General features: G+C 36.3%; 1 protein-coding gene across 1 annotated transcript in view; it reads right to left on the bottom strand.

Annotated features, from left to right (window-relative positions):
- The window catches only part of NTNG1 (netrin G1), a 331661-nt gene that overhangs the window by 70338 nt on the left and 244238 nt on the right, over nt 1-17085 (bottom strand). Inside the window, exons 4-5 of the mRNA XM_065880721.1 lie at nt 15463-15489; nt 4762-4827 (exon numbers count right to left, since the gene is read on the bottom strand). Coding sequence (XP_065736793.1) covers nt 4762-4827; nt 15463-15489 — 93 coding nt within the window. The remainder of the gene's footprint in view (nt 1-4761; nt 4828-15462; nt 15490-17085) is intronic.

The following is a 17085-nucleotide window of genomic DNA, read 5'->3' as shown; positions in this document are numbered from 1 at the left end:
AAGTGAGAATCATAGCCCTAGACCAACGAGCCACGTTGGACCATGAAGCCCAGTCCTGAAGAGTCCAGTGCAGAGTTTCTCAACCTCAGCACTACTGACATCTTAGGCCAAATAATCCGTGGTTTTCCCATATGTTGTAGGATATTCAGAAGCATACCTGGCATCTACCCACTAGAAGCAGTAGCAACTCCCAAGCTGTGACAACCAAAATTTCCCTGGGGGAGCAAAATCCCCCATCTGATGTATATGACATCATACAAGGCAGTTATGATAATAGGGTACGTAATAACTGGCTAGTTAAGCGAGCAGCATTTTAGAAGAAGGAGGGTTCAAAGTTGCCTTTCTAGATCAGGAAAGATCCAAACCTCTTCTAAGGTTTAAAGACACTTTCTGACTGAGACTGGCTGGGGAAGGCCTGGGGAGGAAAGAGTTATAGAAAAACAAAAGGTTGGAGAGAAAGAGAATGAAAGAAAAAGAATGTTAAGAATAGGAAGGGGGGTGTTAAATGTCTTGGTGTCTTCTTTCTTACTGTTCCCCATGTTGCCTCTAATTCCATTATTACGTCACCAATGTACCATAATATGACATATGTTACGGAATATAAGATAAAGTACTCTGAATGTGGCACAGGAAGGTTTATTTATTTATGCTGGGGCCAAATGAGGAAAGTTTATTCAAAGTCAGAGCTGGTGGAAATTTACTGTAGTCACTCAAAAAGAAAGGATTTGGAAAAAAAGACTTTAGATAGACAGAAGCTGAAGGAATTAGAATTCTTATAAAGTATTTTCCCTTCACTACATTAGCAAAGTCACAAGCCTCCAGGGGCCTCCCCCAAGGGTGGGAATGAAGTGGCTGCAGCATTTTGCTGATTCTTACCCACCCCCAACTCTGTCTTGCAACCTTAGGTAGCTTTTGAAGCCCTTCCATGTACATCACTTGATAGCAATCTGGATTATTCTATGATAAATCTACTTCATTAGGTGGCTTTTTCCTGCCTGTGGAAATGTGTTCAGATCTCATTAGTGCTGTGACCCCAAGAAAGTAGAGATTCAATGATACAGGGTCAAATTTCAGGTCAAGAGTCCTCTTGTATATCCAGTGCTTGATATGACAGAAAAAAGATGGACTCTATGAGGTCCCTAATGCTTCCTTTCTCCTTCACCTCCTTGGTTTCTCTGTGTAGGTTTGCATATCATAGATAAGGAGAGACATCCCTACCGGCTTATTATATCAATGACTGGCTTATTATATGCACACATGTCCAAAATAGGCTTGACACCCTATGAACTTGTGGCTGCTCTGTTCTTAAAGAACTTAGTTCCCCAAATTTCAAATCCACTTGGATTCCCCTCAAAAGGGCACTGCCAATGTTTGATATGTAAAAGTACATTGTGAGGAAATTTTAAGACTTGGTTTAAATATCATCGGTTTCCCTTTCCCATTTTCTGACCAGCTTCCTCCTTTTCTCTATACGACACAGAAGGAACAATTCAAGTTGGTTAAAATCTGGAAAATGATTTAACTCTTTTCAATAAGGAATAGGGAAGCTATTATGGTCATTTTCACCAAGTGGGTCAAACCAAATTTAGGTATTGTTAATAAATATATTTCTTTGTAAGAGGTGCTTCATGAAAAAAAAAAACAAAAACCAAAAACTCCCTAAAACATGGCATATACCCAACAGTCAAGGGTGGAAAACAAGACACACCTGTCACATAGGACATTTAAAGGAAAATGGTGAAATAAAAACAGCAGTCTTTATGTTTCCTGAAAAATCTTCAGTCTGTGAATGACAGATGCTAGCTGGAATGGGCCATTCATGAGTCACAGATGAGATTCTGCTCACTTCCTTTTAAAGAAAGTAACGTAACTATTATTTTTGGGTCATAATCAATGCTTAACCCAGTGTAGCTCTTCACTGGTATTTGTTCAAATTTATTTCAAACAATATTTGGAAGTAGAAATTCCAAGGTATTTCATTTGTCAAATGGGCACCATACATGAACCTACCATTCTGTTCTCATGAAAAGCATCCTTGAAACTCACTGTAAGTGAGTTTCCTTATTTTCAATGCAAATGAGTAACAATGTTAATACTCTAACATTCATGTTCCAAACAGGAACCTAAAGTGTTATAATTCTTGTTCACACATTAATCTTTCAGAAAACAAATATTGCAGCATTTTAAATTTGCAGCAGTCAAATTTCTGAGTGAAGCATTTTTTTTCCCCTTACAGAGGACATTCTCAGTACTGTTTGATGTGTTGATCGTTATCAGTCAACATGCCTCACCAATAAGCTGATGGGTACACTTCACAGATATTCCAGATTCATACAGTGCAATGTTTCACAACACATAACACCATGAAATCACTGTATGAATCCAAGAATTCCTACCTCTCTTGTGGTTTGCAACTTGAACAGAAGAAACTGTTGACAAAGCTAATTTGGGAGCAACTGGATAGGTTTAAAAGAATGAACAGCACATTAGAAACAATAGTGAAACGTTCAAATTGTAATTACTTATCATCAACCCGCTTGAAAAGTGGCCCTAAATGAAGAGAATATTTGCATTTGTTGTTTCTGGGAGTTTGCTTCAATCACAAAGGAAGTCTTGTATTTGGCTGAAAATGGTTTGACCTTGTCAGTAATAAAGTTTAGAAGCTTTATTTTCAGAGGCAAAAAGAATTACCATTTAAATCAAGAACGCAGTTATGCAGAGATTATTCCAATAACAATATGAATATTAGGATCCCCTACTGTTCTTCTCTTAAAATAGTAGCTGTGTTGTTGAGTTACTTAGCAATATCATTGCCTCAATTCACCATGTCTTTCTCTCTGTGTACCCGTAATCTCATCTACCTATAAACCAGTTAGATTATTTTTGCTGAATTGATTAGACATTACAGATAGTCACAATGGTCAACCATTCAGCGGAATCTGGATCTCAGTCTCAGAGTCACCTCGAATCTGTCCACCTTTCAAAAATGTAGTCTTTTTCTCAACATTTATTACGTATATGATATCAGTGTGTTAATGGCAGGAATTTCTAAGTTTGCCTGCCTTTCTTTTCCAATTGTTCCTGAAGTGTTGCTTGTGAAAATAGCAAAAACAAGATAGAGCCTGATGTTCTTTGCAGATGTTGACCAGATAAATTATGTTTGCACAGAACTGACCTCTGCTAGAAAGTGCACCTTTAGCTAAAATGTCAAGTTCAAGCACTGTATTCAACTGTGAGCTTCTCAAATAAATTTATTTGAACTCTTTATCCACATTCTAAAAAAGTGCAACTGGCATTAACTAAAGATATTTCTGAAAGCTTTTAGTCTTGTGACACTCACAGAAAACATAGCAAAATAATTAAATGGGTCTGTTTCAGGTTTTAAACAATGCATAATCTTGTTCAGCACAAAACTTACTGTGGAGAAGTGTTAAGTCTTAGATCCTGTCTTGTATAATTTGTTGAGCTATGAAATTCAATGGGAAATACTGAGTGACAGTTCACTGAAGATGCTCTCATTGAACTTGCCGAGGAACAAAGCCACTAAACCTTCCCACAATCCTCACAGAATTACACTAATGGGTTGAGCTTGATCTGTATTTCTTCTTCCACATATGTATGCAGAAACTTGAAAAAATTCATTTGGAGCGGATGATTAAGCTAATTCTATTTGCTAGTAATATATGTATCTAGGACAGTCTTGATTTCATCACTCTGATCAAGGACTGAAAATGCAGCCCTTCCAATCTGACTCCTCAACAAATTGCTAATATATTTTGTTTTGCTTAGCAGCTATTTCCTGGTTCCTCCTTTTGCTCACTTCCTCCTCCATCTGTATTCATTAGAGCTTAAAAGGAACATCCTGCATATAACAAAGGAAGGTGGAAGCCAAAGACGTGCCTCTTTTTTGTGAGAAGGAAGGACGCAAAAGAAGACAACTTTATTTTAATATAAACTATTTATATACGTCTATGTATATCTATAGGCTAGACGTTAATGTAATTTTAACATTACACTGAATCTTATGAATTTTATTGGCCAGTTTTTAAAGGTTCTATTTCTTCCTGTGTAACCACACTGCTGTCTGTCAGTTTCTTTCATTTATTTATTTATTATGTTAGAAGTCAGAAAATAATTACTGCTCTAAGGACAGAGAGAAAACACGTTGTTCTTAATCCTGGCAGAAATTATTGGTAATTCATAAAGGATAAAAGAGGGAAAGCCTCAGCAGAGAAAATACACTGTGACATTGAAGGGGAAGAGAGAGAGAGAGATCCAAATTCCTGTCAGTCAATAAGGAACGACAGTTGAAAAAACAAAACAAAAACAGGTCTTTTAGGGGTTGCAATACTGCCTTTATGTATTTTCCCTGACCCTCAATACAACTGATGTAACAGCCAATTTACCAAAGCAAAGCAAAAGTGAGACAGTGGAAGGAAACCTGTGTCACTCACAAGTTTTTATGATATATTATTTATACTCCCCACTGTGATGGCAACCGAACTCTAGGCTTCTCTTGGGATGGCTGACATTCAATGTACATTTGATAAAGTGCTTGTAACTTTTATGCTAATTTTTTCTACATCTTTTACTATAATATTTCTGGGATACTTCATATTAGAAAAAAATATTTGAATTATGATTCTTTCAAAGACATGGCATTTATGATAATGCTCTTATTTAGTGCTAAAAAATAGAGTATGGGATTTTCCCCCTAAACATGTGGGATTTTATATCAGTAGGAATTTTACATGCTCCTACCTTGTTTTGGATTAGAAACCTCAAGGGAAGAAATATTCGGCCATATCCTATTAAACTTTGGAGGATCTGCATGCACCAGGAAAAATCAGGGTATGTTACTTTCAGCTATAATGTCATTTGGTCTAAACAGAAAACTATATGGACAAAGACACAAACCACACATCTGCTTTTTAACTTGGTTGTGATGCACTTAACAAAACATACTCCCACACCAAACAAGAGCAAGCAATTGATGATTCCCAAAACATTGAATGGACATTAAATATATAGCCTGTTCCCTAACAAAGCTACATACATTAACTTGTACAATAAAGTAGAGTGTTCTTACAAATAACCAAACAGGGACTTCAGCTTCAAATCGTTATATAAAGCTGGTGCCTGAAACTAGAAGATAACAGGAAAGAAATAATTTCTCACTTGAGGATTCCATTCTCTGCAATTTATATTTACAGATACGAGCTTGTTACATTAGTCTTCAGGAGAGATTCTTTAGGGTATGTTTTAAGTGTGAGCCATTATCTCTGCAAAGAAGTGGATTTATTTCCTATTTTTATTTATGCGATTTCTCAGAGAAAGAAAGAGAAAGATGACTGGTGGTTCTGGCTTAAGGAGAATAGTCCAAGGTGCTTCTGATCATATCTAAGGTTTGTATGTATGGGTGTATATATATTTTCTTTATTTTAATATATATTTTCATGATGTGCCTAGCTCAAAATATATTTCTAAAGTTATTGGTTCCAATCCAATTATAAGCATTGTTAATTTAAGAATTAATGGTATTTCTTTCTTAGATTCACCTGTATTAAAAAAAAATGACTCTGGAAAAGAAGAAGAGCCAGCTTTAGGACTGGGGGCTTTAAAGCTGTTTTTGCTAAGGTACATAGGCCATGACAATTAAAGCAGTCATTTCATGACTCAAATCTACCATTCACTGAGATTAACTCAAAACCATAACTCTAGTGTGGTCCTTTGGGACCACCCAAGTCCACAAGGAGAGTTCTTGCCTCTAAACTCCTATAGCATGTTACCTTATGTGCTCCTTATTTCTCACTGATAATGTGGATGGGCGTAAGTTTCAATATTGCTAGTTTACATTTTATGTCTATTTCTTGTCTCTGTAATTAGATTGGATCTCTTTGAGGAAGGGCAAAGCCTTCCAGAAGGCCTCAGAAAATATCTAATAACTGAGTAATTGATATCAAGTGGCTAGGCTACTGTAAACTGGTATTATCAGATTGCTTCCTCCATAATTAGATTATAGTGAATAACATTCTTGCAAGACATGGAACTTTCACTATGACTTTGGTTTTTTAACATTTGTTAGAAAAGCTGATCTACTGTTACTCTGTGTGTGTATGTGTGTGTGTATACACATAAAAGCAAAGGAAATCTTAATATTGATATTGCTGTATCCATCAAAATTTATGAATGAATAAAGAATGTAACGATTTTCCACATCTGTATCCAGGTGTTACTAAATAAATAGATATTTGGTAACATGTAGGCAAAAGATTCAAGTTATTGACTGAATGTTAAGCCTACTTGAACTGCAATGATCATTTTTGAAAAACAAATGATTTCTAGAAATTGGTGTTTTTTTTAAGGTTTTTTGATGTGGACCATTTTTAAAGACTTTATTACATTTGTTACAATATTGCTTCCGTTTTACGTCTTGGTTTTTTGGCCCCAAGGCATGTGGGATCTTAGCTCCCCGACCAGGGATCAAACCTGCACCCCCTGCATTGGAAACTGAAGTCTTAACCACTAGACCACGAGGGAAGTCCCTAGAAATTGTTTATTTAGAAGAGATTTCAAACCACTGTTATAGTTTTATATAGAAAATATATTTATTTATATTATTAGCAACAAATTAAGAAAAATTTAGTTCTTTTAAATGGTTCCCTCCATCATTTTCCGTAAGAGAGGCAAATACAGGTCATATGTGGGGTGATGTTTGTAAACTTAATGTTAAGTATTCAGTGGCTTGATTTTCTTGATGAAATGAAAGTAATAATATAATTAATCATTTTGTTAATAAGCTTTGCCAAAAAACTTAAGTAAAGACAAAAATTTTATACTAAATAAAAGTTAGAAGTGAGCTTTGAAAATTAATTTTATAAATTAAGCTTTATTCCATATTCTAATGTAATAAATATTTTACGCCTATATTTTAGTATACTCTTTTATGATTTTTCCCTAGGATGCTAAGGTTCTGTTTTGAGGACATTCCTACATGTGTAAAAAATTAATGTAGGTCATTCTACTTTTGAATTGTTAACTACTTGACCTGTATGAAATTATCAAGATAGACACCTCAGTTACAATCTGATCCCTACCTGGCAGGTATTTTCTTCTGTATTGTGTACTTCTGATAGTTTTTTGGGGGATGGGAGAGTGTAGCTTTTTTGTTTGCTTGGGAATATAATTAGACATTTTTTTCCAAATGATTTTCATTATGTGGGATGCCTAACCTTCCTGACAACTTAAAACTCAGAGTCACCAGCAGTCATCACATGGAAATCCTAATCTAATCTATACATATCTCTAGTGGGACAAAGTTTTATGCGTGATGTCTTTTTCTTGGGAGGAAAAATGTCCTGAAAAAAAAAATATTGAAATTTGTGGACCCTAAGCTTCTATAGCATGTTACTGTCTGTGCTTACATGTTTTAATATTTGGTCATCATGCAATTTTTAATTTAATATCACATTTTAATTTTTATTTTGTTTTATAATTGCAAGGCCAAGTAAGAAAACAACTTAAAATTAGCCAGTTACTGTCTGGCTACTCTTGTTACTCGAAGATCCTAGCACATATAAATATTCAGTCAAAGTTACTAACAAATGTTTAATTCCCAGAAGTAAATTAGGCACATTGGAGTGTATATTCGTTGTATAATTGGGACAACTTCTATGTTATCATATTCAATGCTAATAAAAGTCTTTGAGTAACATGAAGCCTCTGAGAACTTTTAGCCAGTGGCCGCTTATTTCGAGTAGTTAGACATTGCAAATACAAAAAAATATTATAATACATCAAAGGTATTGGTATTGCTTCTAGGTGAACTGTTGCAGAATTTATTAATTTCATTCTTTCATGAATTAACTAAGGAATATCTTTGGGTCATATGAAGGTCTCAGAGTGGTAGTATGTTGCAAGGCAAAGGGTCCCTGGAATCAGAAGATAAGGGATCTGGTCCCAGTTCTGTTGAGTAGCTGTCTGGCTATTAATTCCCTGGACTTCAATTTCTTTACCTGTAAGATAAAGGTGCTGGACTAAAAGATCTCCATGGTTTCTCTCAGCCATTAAATCCCAACACTCCAATGGTTCTTTCATGGCCTAGCAGTGTCACACTAATGTTCACAGAAGGATGAAGTCTGTTGGAATGAAGCACAGGCCCTTTGGAGAATCTAGGGGATTTAGGGGATTAAGAATCCCCTGTGTGGAGGGAAAATGATTGCTGCACATTGTAACTGTGGACCTTTGACTGTCATAGTGAAACCCAAACTGGAGTTAAGAAATTATTACTGAGGTAAGGGGAGGGATTATCATATGTGTCCAGTGGGACTGTAGATGGCCAATCCTTCAAGAATAGCCTTTTATGGAAATCCCTACTTCTCAAGGACCCTCGTCCCATACATCTGGGAAAATGGATTGAACTCATCTTGATGATATCCAAAGACTTTGGCTTGAGGAATATGGAGACCAAGACTACATACTCAACCACTGCCCCCTTTAAAAAGAAACAAAATATCTGAAATGCCCATCTTATGCTGTTACTCTATTGTCATTGCTAAAATTTCAAATTACATCTATGGGAAGCCTAGGAAATATCTATTTAGGGGAATATTATTTAAGATATGGTGCATGTAAATAGAGCTTGGACTGGATTCAAATCCCAGTTTTACCACTTGGACAAGCTCCTTAACTTATCCGTGTCTAAGCTTTCCTATATGTAAAACGGGATAATGACACTACCTACTGGTTGTTGTCAAGGCTGAATGAATGAGTCAATATTTGCTTGTCATGGTAGTGAGCATTTAAGAAATGTCAGTTCTTATTCTTTTTTTACTGAAGTATAGTTGATTTACAATGTTGTGTTAGCTCTTATTATTCTATTTGTGGTTGCTGTTGTAATAAAAATATTATTGTAGTATAAACAGTTCTTACTGAATTGAAGTAGAGGTAATAACGTGCTCCCCCTATTTTGTGAAATCTTAATTGTTCCCAAAGCAAGTGATTTGGATATGTAAAAATCTCACTTAAGACACAAATTACTTTAGGGAATAATCTGGTTCTAGGGCCTACATTGATTAATACTATTGTCCAGAAAGCAACAGGAATTATTTTGGAATACCGTGGAAAAGATTTGATTTTTAACACAACAATAAAATGTTAATTTTCAAGTTTCTTTCAGTTTAGAAGCACATCAATTTAGACTATGAATCAGATATATATATCTTGCCTGAATTTTTTTTTTTTTTCCATTAAGGAGAGACTCAGAAAACTGTTATGTGACAATTTGGTTGTGGCACTTGAAACTCCTTTTCATGAATCAGAAAAACTGAGATTCTAGTTATAAAAATTAGACTCTGGTAGAAAGTTTTTCGTCTCCGTGCCCCAAGGAAAACTCTTTGCACTGTAAGTTGGAGACAACTAGGTTAGAATTGCTAAACTTGATCATCTATTGCTGACACCATAGTGAATCAAGCTGAAAGGAAGCTTGAAGCAGAAGGCTAAAAACACTTTATTTATATCAGGAAAGCTTCAGAGTTAGGGTTTTAGAATACTGTCTTCTATCACACATTCACTCCCTTAGCATGAATCATAGGCAGCTTTCAACTCATTTTGTGGATACCCTTTAAAACCAAAGTAAGTTGTGACTATGCTTTCCCATGTTTTTTCTTTTTTTCTAGAATAGTCTACTTTATAGTGTTTCATACATTAGTCATTTAATTAAATGAGAAAGGTGGATGAATTCTAAAGGGTCCTAGTTTGGAAATTGGACATTGAGCTAGAATCCTGCCTTGGCCACCAGATGACTTAGATGATTCAATGAAGCCTTAGTTGCCTTGTCTGTAAAATGATGATGTTGGATGAGTGCTCTTTAAGTTTCATAAAAAGACTAATTTTTACATAAGTTTTTGGTTCTAAAATACAGTGGGAAACGGGGTGCCACCATGGATATGAAAAGCCACTGCTGAGAGGATGTTAATGAGCCTTTATTAAACATCCTTCTTCCAGGCGTGTATGACAAAAACGTCAGGAAGAGACAAAGTCACAAGGTCCCTTTGGATCTGTAGAGTTATTGCTCTTGTTCCTCAGGGAGTTTGGAAACCACATTAGTGATGTCTACAAAGGAATCTATAGAAAACCCTAAAGTTCTTCGGAAGAAACCCCTAGGGCCTTGGAGGTAATCTTACCATCTTTACAGTGAGCTGCCTACTCTCAGAAATACAGCATCATTAGACTGCTGGGGAAGATACATTTTAATGTAATAGTGGTAAGGCTGCCCTTGAGATGGCACACAGAATGTTTTTTGCTATGAGTGACTACGTCAATAAAGTAAACATTTGGATTTTTACAGTCATAGAATATGTACAAGCATGTTTCACAATTTGCATAGCTAATTTCACGAACTGTCACATGTTCTATAATATATGTAACATCTTTACATTTCCCCTCTCCCTCAGCTTATTGAGGATGTTTATCATTGATGGTGGTAGAGGAAGGGCACATTTTAATGTAGCTTCTGTTGACCACACAGTGAGATAACAGAAAATGAACTTCTGTTTTTCTCCAGGACACTAAAGTTCCCTGCACAGAAATGGGTCAATTCAGGGATCAACAGGTCTAAGGTGCAATGTATTAGATTGGAAAGAGTCTGAAGTAGGAGTTAATAAATCTAGAATTTTTCTTTCTAACCTCTTCCACCTGGTATAATGCTATGAGCACAGCTTTTGGAGTCAAACAGGCCTTCCTGGCCATATTACATTTGGTAAGTTACTCAGACACTCTGAACCTCCGATTCACCATTTGTAAAATGGAATTCTGTAGACATGTGGGGACATTTCCCTCCAGTTCCCAGGAAGTGGAGCAGTTAGCTGGCCAGCTCTCTATTGATATTCTAAGAAGTCTTCGGTGATACCCCACTCTTAGTTCACAGTTACATGTTGGAAGGTTCATCATAGGACCTTTCAGAGATCTTGGCAAATCTTTGTTTAAGCTAGGAATTTCCAGATGCCCGCACACAGAGATAACAGCAAAGGTACAGATACCAGCTCACACTTAAAAAGTGGCTTGACATTCTAAAGTCACCGGGAAAAGGTTAATACATGAAAAAAGTCAACATTGCTCAAGGTGGGCAATTGTTGTTTGCTAAAGATTGCTAAACCTCTTGGATTTTTTTTTTTTTTTAAGGTAGGGGAGACTTCCCCCTTCTTCATTGGAATATTTAATTTATTCTTCAGGATTAAAGAAGCAGCTATGTCCTAATGTTCATTCAATTTTTGGATAACCACAAAGGTTTCATGAATGTGAAATGCTAGTTACACAAATATGAAATGGATCTGTGATGAGAATACTGGGTACATGATATAACAAAGTCCCAAAGGCATCTCACCTGGGACCTTAGCTTTCCTTCTAGAACATCAGCAAACAGTTCAAAATTAATGTAGCACACCATGCAATTTGCCATATAGCTACACTAGCCTGATAATTTTTTTCTTCATTATATAAAACCTAATTAGCTAAAGGGCGATTCAAATGAAACTTTTATTTGGGGATTTAGAAGTATTAAAGCAAAGGGAGAAAAACAAACACTGAAGCTCTCTGGATAGAATGAACAAGATTACTAATAACCCTTGAGTGGGGAAATGATTAACCTTGTTATTTTCCTCACGATCCAGGTTTCTACAGTAAATCAGTTCTGAACAAAAATATTTGGATGCTGTATGGAAAACAACTTTTACAAGGTCTCCAACTGGCATCAAATGTTTTCAAGTATGAAAACATCTCTGAGCTTTCTCAACAGGCTGATGAATCCCTGCAGGTAGCACTTCTCTTGTTTAATAGTCCTGCCAATTAAATCAAATTAGAGATGAATTTTTAACTCTGTGATGAATGCAATGCTCATTATAAGAGAAAGCAGGAAAATGGAATATTTCCCTTAAATGGACTGTTGTTTCAAATTGAATAAATTGAAGAGGAGGGGACAGCCAAACGCCTCCATCAATTTCTACACTTTATAAACCACGATGTCAATCATTTGAAGGTAATTTAAGGAAACAATGTACACTTGGGTTCACAAAATGTCTACATATGTCTTTTCTTTTGTTGCTATTCTAAGAAATGGTTTTGTTTATTTAAAAATTCCAAGTATTTTTAAATGGTGTTTCCTGACGTGAATTTTCAGTGGATTATCTGCCTTTAACCTCTGACTTGGTTACCTTTAACCTCTGTTATTTACTTTTTAAGTGATAATCACTCACACAAAGCTATTTGCACATTAGGCCAACCCTTGTTGTTCTAATTATGTTTTTTTTAAAAATAATATACTGTTTAACATAATTAGTGAAATCACTTGCCTTTCAAGGCTAAGGATCTGATAATATATGTTCGAACATAATGATTAGTTTATCACTTTAACAAAAACACCCACAGCAAACCAAATATTAATTTGGATCATCAGCATCAACAAATATTCACTTGGATAAAATTGTGAATGCTTACTTATAAGTGCATGATACATTTTACATAAAAAGTGAAACCTGAACGAATTACTACTACATCAGGTAAAGGAAAAACAGAGCTCATAAGGCTCAAATGGCTACAGATCTATTTTGGGATTCATTAATTGCTGACATTATCATCAATATTTTTTCAGCCGTGGCCAAAGCACATCAAAATGACTGAGTTTTAAATCAAGTGCTTTTGTGATGATTGGGAAACCTATTTCCTAATAGATAGACAACAGCAGGTACAAATGACCTTAATGGGAAATTTGTTTCAAAAACATTTTTAGCGGATGATCGGAAAGGATGACCATTCTGTCTATGCATTTGAACCTTAATACAGGTGTTGACAGTTTGAAATCTGTACTGAAATCTAATAGGCCTCTAAAATCTTCAGTCACTGTGTATATAGCATACGTATATGAACTTATGGTTACATACATCAATAATTTATGTTGATAATATGCATCATTCATTTTCCTTGAGATGCTCTCTGATGATGGGAATCTCATGGGTGTTACATCTATTATAATGGCATCTTTCTATGTACTTGGAATTATGTTCATTGATTCCTTCCTTGGGATAAAGGGAAAAGCCCTGGCAAACACCCCAAATTAGTTAAAAATCCAAGCAGCTCTCCCTTCTCTGGCTTTACCTTGGAAACCCCATTTCTGTGCCCTCTAGAACAGGCAGTGAGTCATCTATGCATGAATTCTTGCCCTTTGGAGAGCAAAGAAATCCATCCACCAGTGCACACAGCGAGCACCTTATGAGTCCTCAAAGAAGGAATGTGTAAATGACATTAAAGCAGCCTAGAAGATACAATCATGTTTGATGGTTTTATGGTAAATCTCTTGACCTTAAAGCCAGGGAATAAGCAAGCTAGTCGTGTGTGATGTTGGGTGACCCCTGGAAGCGCTTATATCCTGTTTGCCTGAGAACTCTGAGGAAACACCCATTGCACTCCAAGCAGAACAGCCAGAGGCATCATGAAGGCGGGGTACAAGCTATCACTATATTTGTTAGAGGGTTTTAGTTAGGTATTAAGGAGTTAAATTTTCCTAGTTTCCTGATAATAAAGGTTAATACATTTTCCAAAGGCACAACAAAGCATCCTTTCAGGTCACCATTGATTTCAAAATAAAACAAAGCAAAACTGGAATTTCCCGATTCAGTGTGTAAAAGGTCAACATCTGCTGATGCTCAGAGATGGGGCATGTGGTGGAGGCGGCCGAATGAGATGTTGGGTGAGCAGTACAGTCAGAAATTCCATGCAACATACGATTGACACTCCAAACAGAAACACACCCTAACACCAAAGAACTACTTTCCATCCATCCATTTCTGAAACTTTTGACAGGTCAGATCACCATAGCAGCCTCAATTATCTGTCGCAGCTTGCTTCCATTTGGTTCCCTTTTGCTCCAAAATGTATGCGCAAATGCAATTGTCAAGGCCTGAAAGGAGCACGATGTGGCATATTTATACAGTTAGGCAAACGCCAAGGGAGATACTACAGCAGAAAAATTAGACTATTAGATCTGAAGGTTTTCATTTGCAAGTTTGTAGCACTGATGCCATTTCAACAAGATCACAAGGAGGGAGCTGCAGCATTAGTCTGGTATCTAAATGAATGTGAACACCACTCCTATTTCTATTTACAAAGCGGCTGATTTTCATGGCATTTAACACGTCTAGTTCTTAACAAACCCACGTGCGGGCCTATTCTCAAGCGTAAGTAAACTAGGTTGACTTATAAATTGGGAGACCTGACTGCATTTATAAGAAGCGGGAAGTTGTTTTATCCAAATTAGGAGTGTATTGCTTTTTAGATGGATGTTGGGTATTGGAATGCTCCAATCACTGCTGTTTACACTGATATCACCCTGTGTGGCCCAGCACCTATGACGAAGACTGAGGGGTGAAACCCCAGTGAAAATGCTTCTTTTCACTTACAGTGCATAATCTTGGCTTCTTCGGTACTTTATTTCAAATCAGTTATTCAGTAGCTGTCCAAAGGTTTTAGCCATCAGAGGGAAAGGGAACAATATTTAAAAATATGTGAGATTCGGCTCTGAAAAGTTATGGGGCATTTCCTCAGTGAGTATTTCAGGCTTGGTGTTTGGTGTCGTTGTTTTAAATGTAAAGAGGGAGCTACGGCCTGGTTCTCCATGACAGCTGGTAGAATTCTCTTTGCAATGGTGCTAGAGAAATGTTCCACAGAATGTTGAAGAGAGATTTCTCTTTTCAATTGCTGATATTTCTACTAAGATATTTCTTGCAGGAATTTCTAGTATCCTTACTCTTAAATTTTGCATGTATTTTTTCATACCCCTTCTCTATCAAACTTGAAACTAAGTCGTCAGGAAAACACGGATAATTGTATTTTAGGAGGGAGAAATGGACATACTGATTATTTTTTTCCTTCATTCCTCCAGTAAGAATAATGATCACAAACCTACCTCTTTCAGGCCTTCACAAAGGCTAAAGTTTAATGCACTAATAAAATTCCTGCTCCCTGGTTGCATGGTGATTTCTTTCGGTTCTAATGAATAAGCCTAAAACATTCATTCTCTGCTTTTCTAAATTACGGTAGAAATTCATATTCAGTCCTAGGGAGAGAGTTCAAGTTGTTTGTTGGTTACCAGGTATGGGTAAATAGGACTGTTTATATTTTTGCTAAATGAGTTATGGTTATGTAACTAATTGCACCTCTGTAAAGGTAGCCTTCATTGATCAACAGTAGTCAGGCAAGAGGTGGCACTGCCATATCCCCAGAGGAGTTATACACAGATAACTATTTTATCTGTGCGCTCACCATGTCTGTGCAGAGAACAAACACAGCAATTCAATTCACAAAGGAAATACTCTCTTAGGTCAGAAATGGACACTGGGAAAATAGATCTGAGGATCTGAACAACAAAGCAAAGCTGGCCTAGAATTGGATTGGTGATTTTTTTTTACTTACTGCCAATACTGGAAATACTGGGGATACCTGGAGAGAAAGAGAACAATAAAGAAAAGCTGTTAGACATTTATTAGTATGTGACATCTTTAACATAATATAAAAATCTCGGAAACATAAACACTTGATAACATTCAGGTCATAAGAAAAATAGCACAAAAAACCCCCCAAATATATATCCATCCATCGAGACCATTTTGCTTTCTTCTACAACTCCTTGAACTCATCAGAGTTGGGAAATTAATGTTCAACTTTAGCAGCTTGTTCAAGACAGTTTCGTGATATCAAACATTTTGTGCTTACTTATAAGGTTAATGAAAATTTTTATGTGGTTCAAAACAGATATTAAGCTAGGCTTGTGTTCTGGGCACAAAGACCAAGTATGCATTATATGGGCCTGTGCAAATATATCCACATATGCAATAGATCTCTTTAAATGTGCTGATATGCATGTGTTAGGTGTTGAAAGTCATTTGCCATTTTATCTGATTAACTACATATAACCATCATTTTTAGTCTTCTTTTGCTTGTCAGATATTTGGATTAAATTCTGTAATAGAAATTAAATTGAGCAGAATGATTCAACAGTACATTAGGTCGTTCGATTTGGGCTTCGTCGATTTTTCAGCTTCTACTTTAATTGCCAAGCTGTGCTGAGGTGGTAGAACTATTTCAGAATGTGACTGAACTTGGTATAAACGTGGACATGAATTTAGTCTGTATCTGGATGAAAACCCCTAGCCAAGAGCAGGGGCATGAGAGCCAGGCTGTCTCAGTTTGAAGCTTTGCTCTTATACTCATTGACTGTGTGACCCTGGGGCCAGTGGCTTACGCTCTCTGTGGCTCAGTTCTCCACCTCTTAGAGTTGTTGCAAGGATTACATATATATATATATATATATATATATATATATATATATATATATATATATGTAGATGTGTGTGTGTATATATATAATTAAAGTACTCAAAGCATTGCTTGGCAGGTAGTATGTGCTATAACCAACCATCTTTGCTGTGATTACTATTATTGATATAGTTGGGTCATCAAGCAAGCAACACCATGATAGATACTACTAATTAGAAGTCAGAGATTTGTAACATTTCCACTAAATTCAGGTAGTGGTGTGGGTGAGAGCATGAGATGCAAATAAGACAGAACTGAGTAAGAGTCATGCTTTGCAACTGACTAGCTGGGTGATTTCAGGCAAGTTCCCAGCCTCTCTGAAAGCCTGTTTCCTCATCTGAAAGGGGCTAATAATATCTACTGCACAGGGCTGCTGTGAGAATTGAATGAGATAATCCATAAAAATGTCTGACACATGGTACACAGTCAATAAATGATAGCTGTTAATGAGCTGTTCGGACTTGTTCTCCACATCGTGAAGTGTGCTAACAGGTGGTAAATGTAGGAATCATTAAATTTCTATTTTAGTATTTAATCTTTGAACAACTGCCCTCTGCTTATTTTAACTCATCATTGCATCTTGCTCAGAGATTTCTAGCTTTGTATTCTTTAAAACCAAGAGTTATTTTCCTACTTCTTAGTAAGGAGGGGAGAAGGAGAAATTAAAGCTTACCAAGATGTTTTAAAAAAGCCTAGAAGGGATGAACTCTTATTTTCAGT

Source organism: Phocoena phocoena, chromosome 1 (assembly GCF_963924675.1).
Source record: "Phocoena phocoena chromosome 1, mPhoPho1.1, whole genome shotgun sequence".
Lineage (NCBI taxonomy): Eukaryota > Metazoa > Chordata > Mammalia > Artiodactyla > Phocoenidae > Phocoena > Phocoena phocoena.
This window is presented reverse-complemented; position numbering and strand designations above follow the sequence as displayed.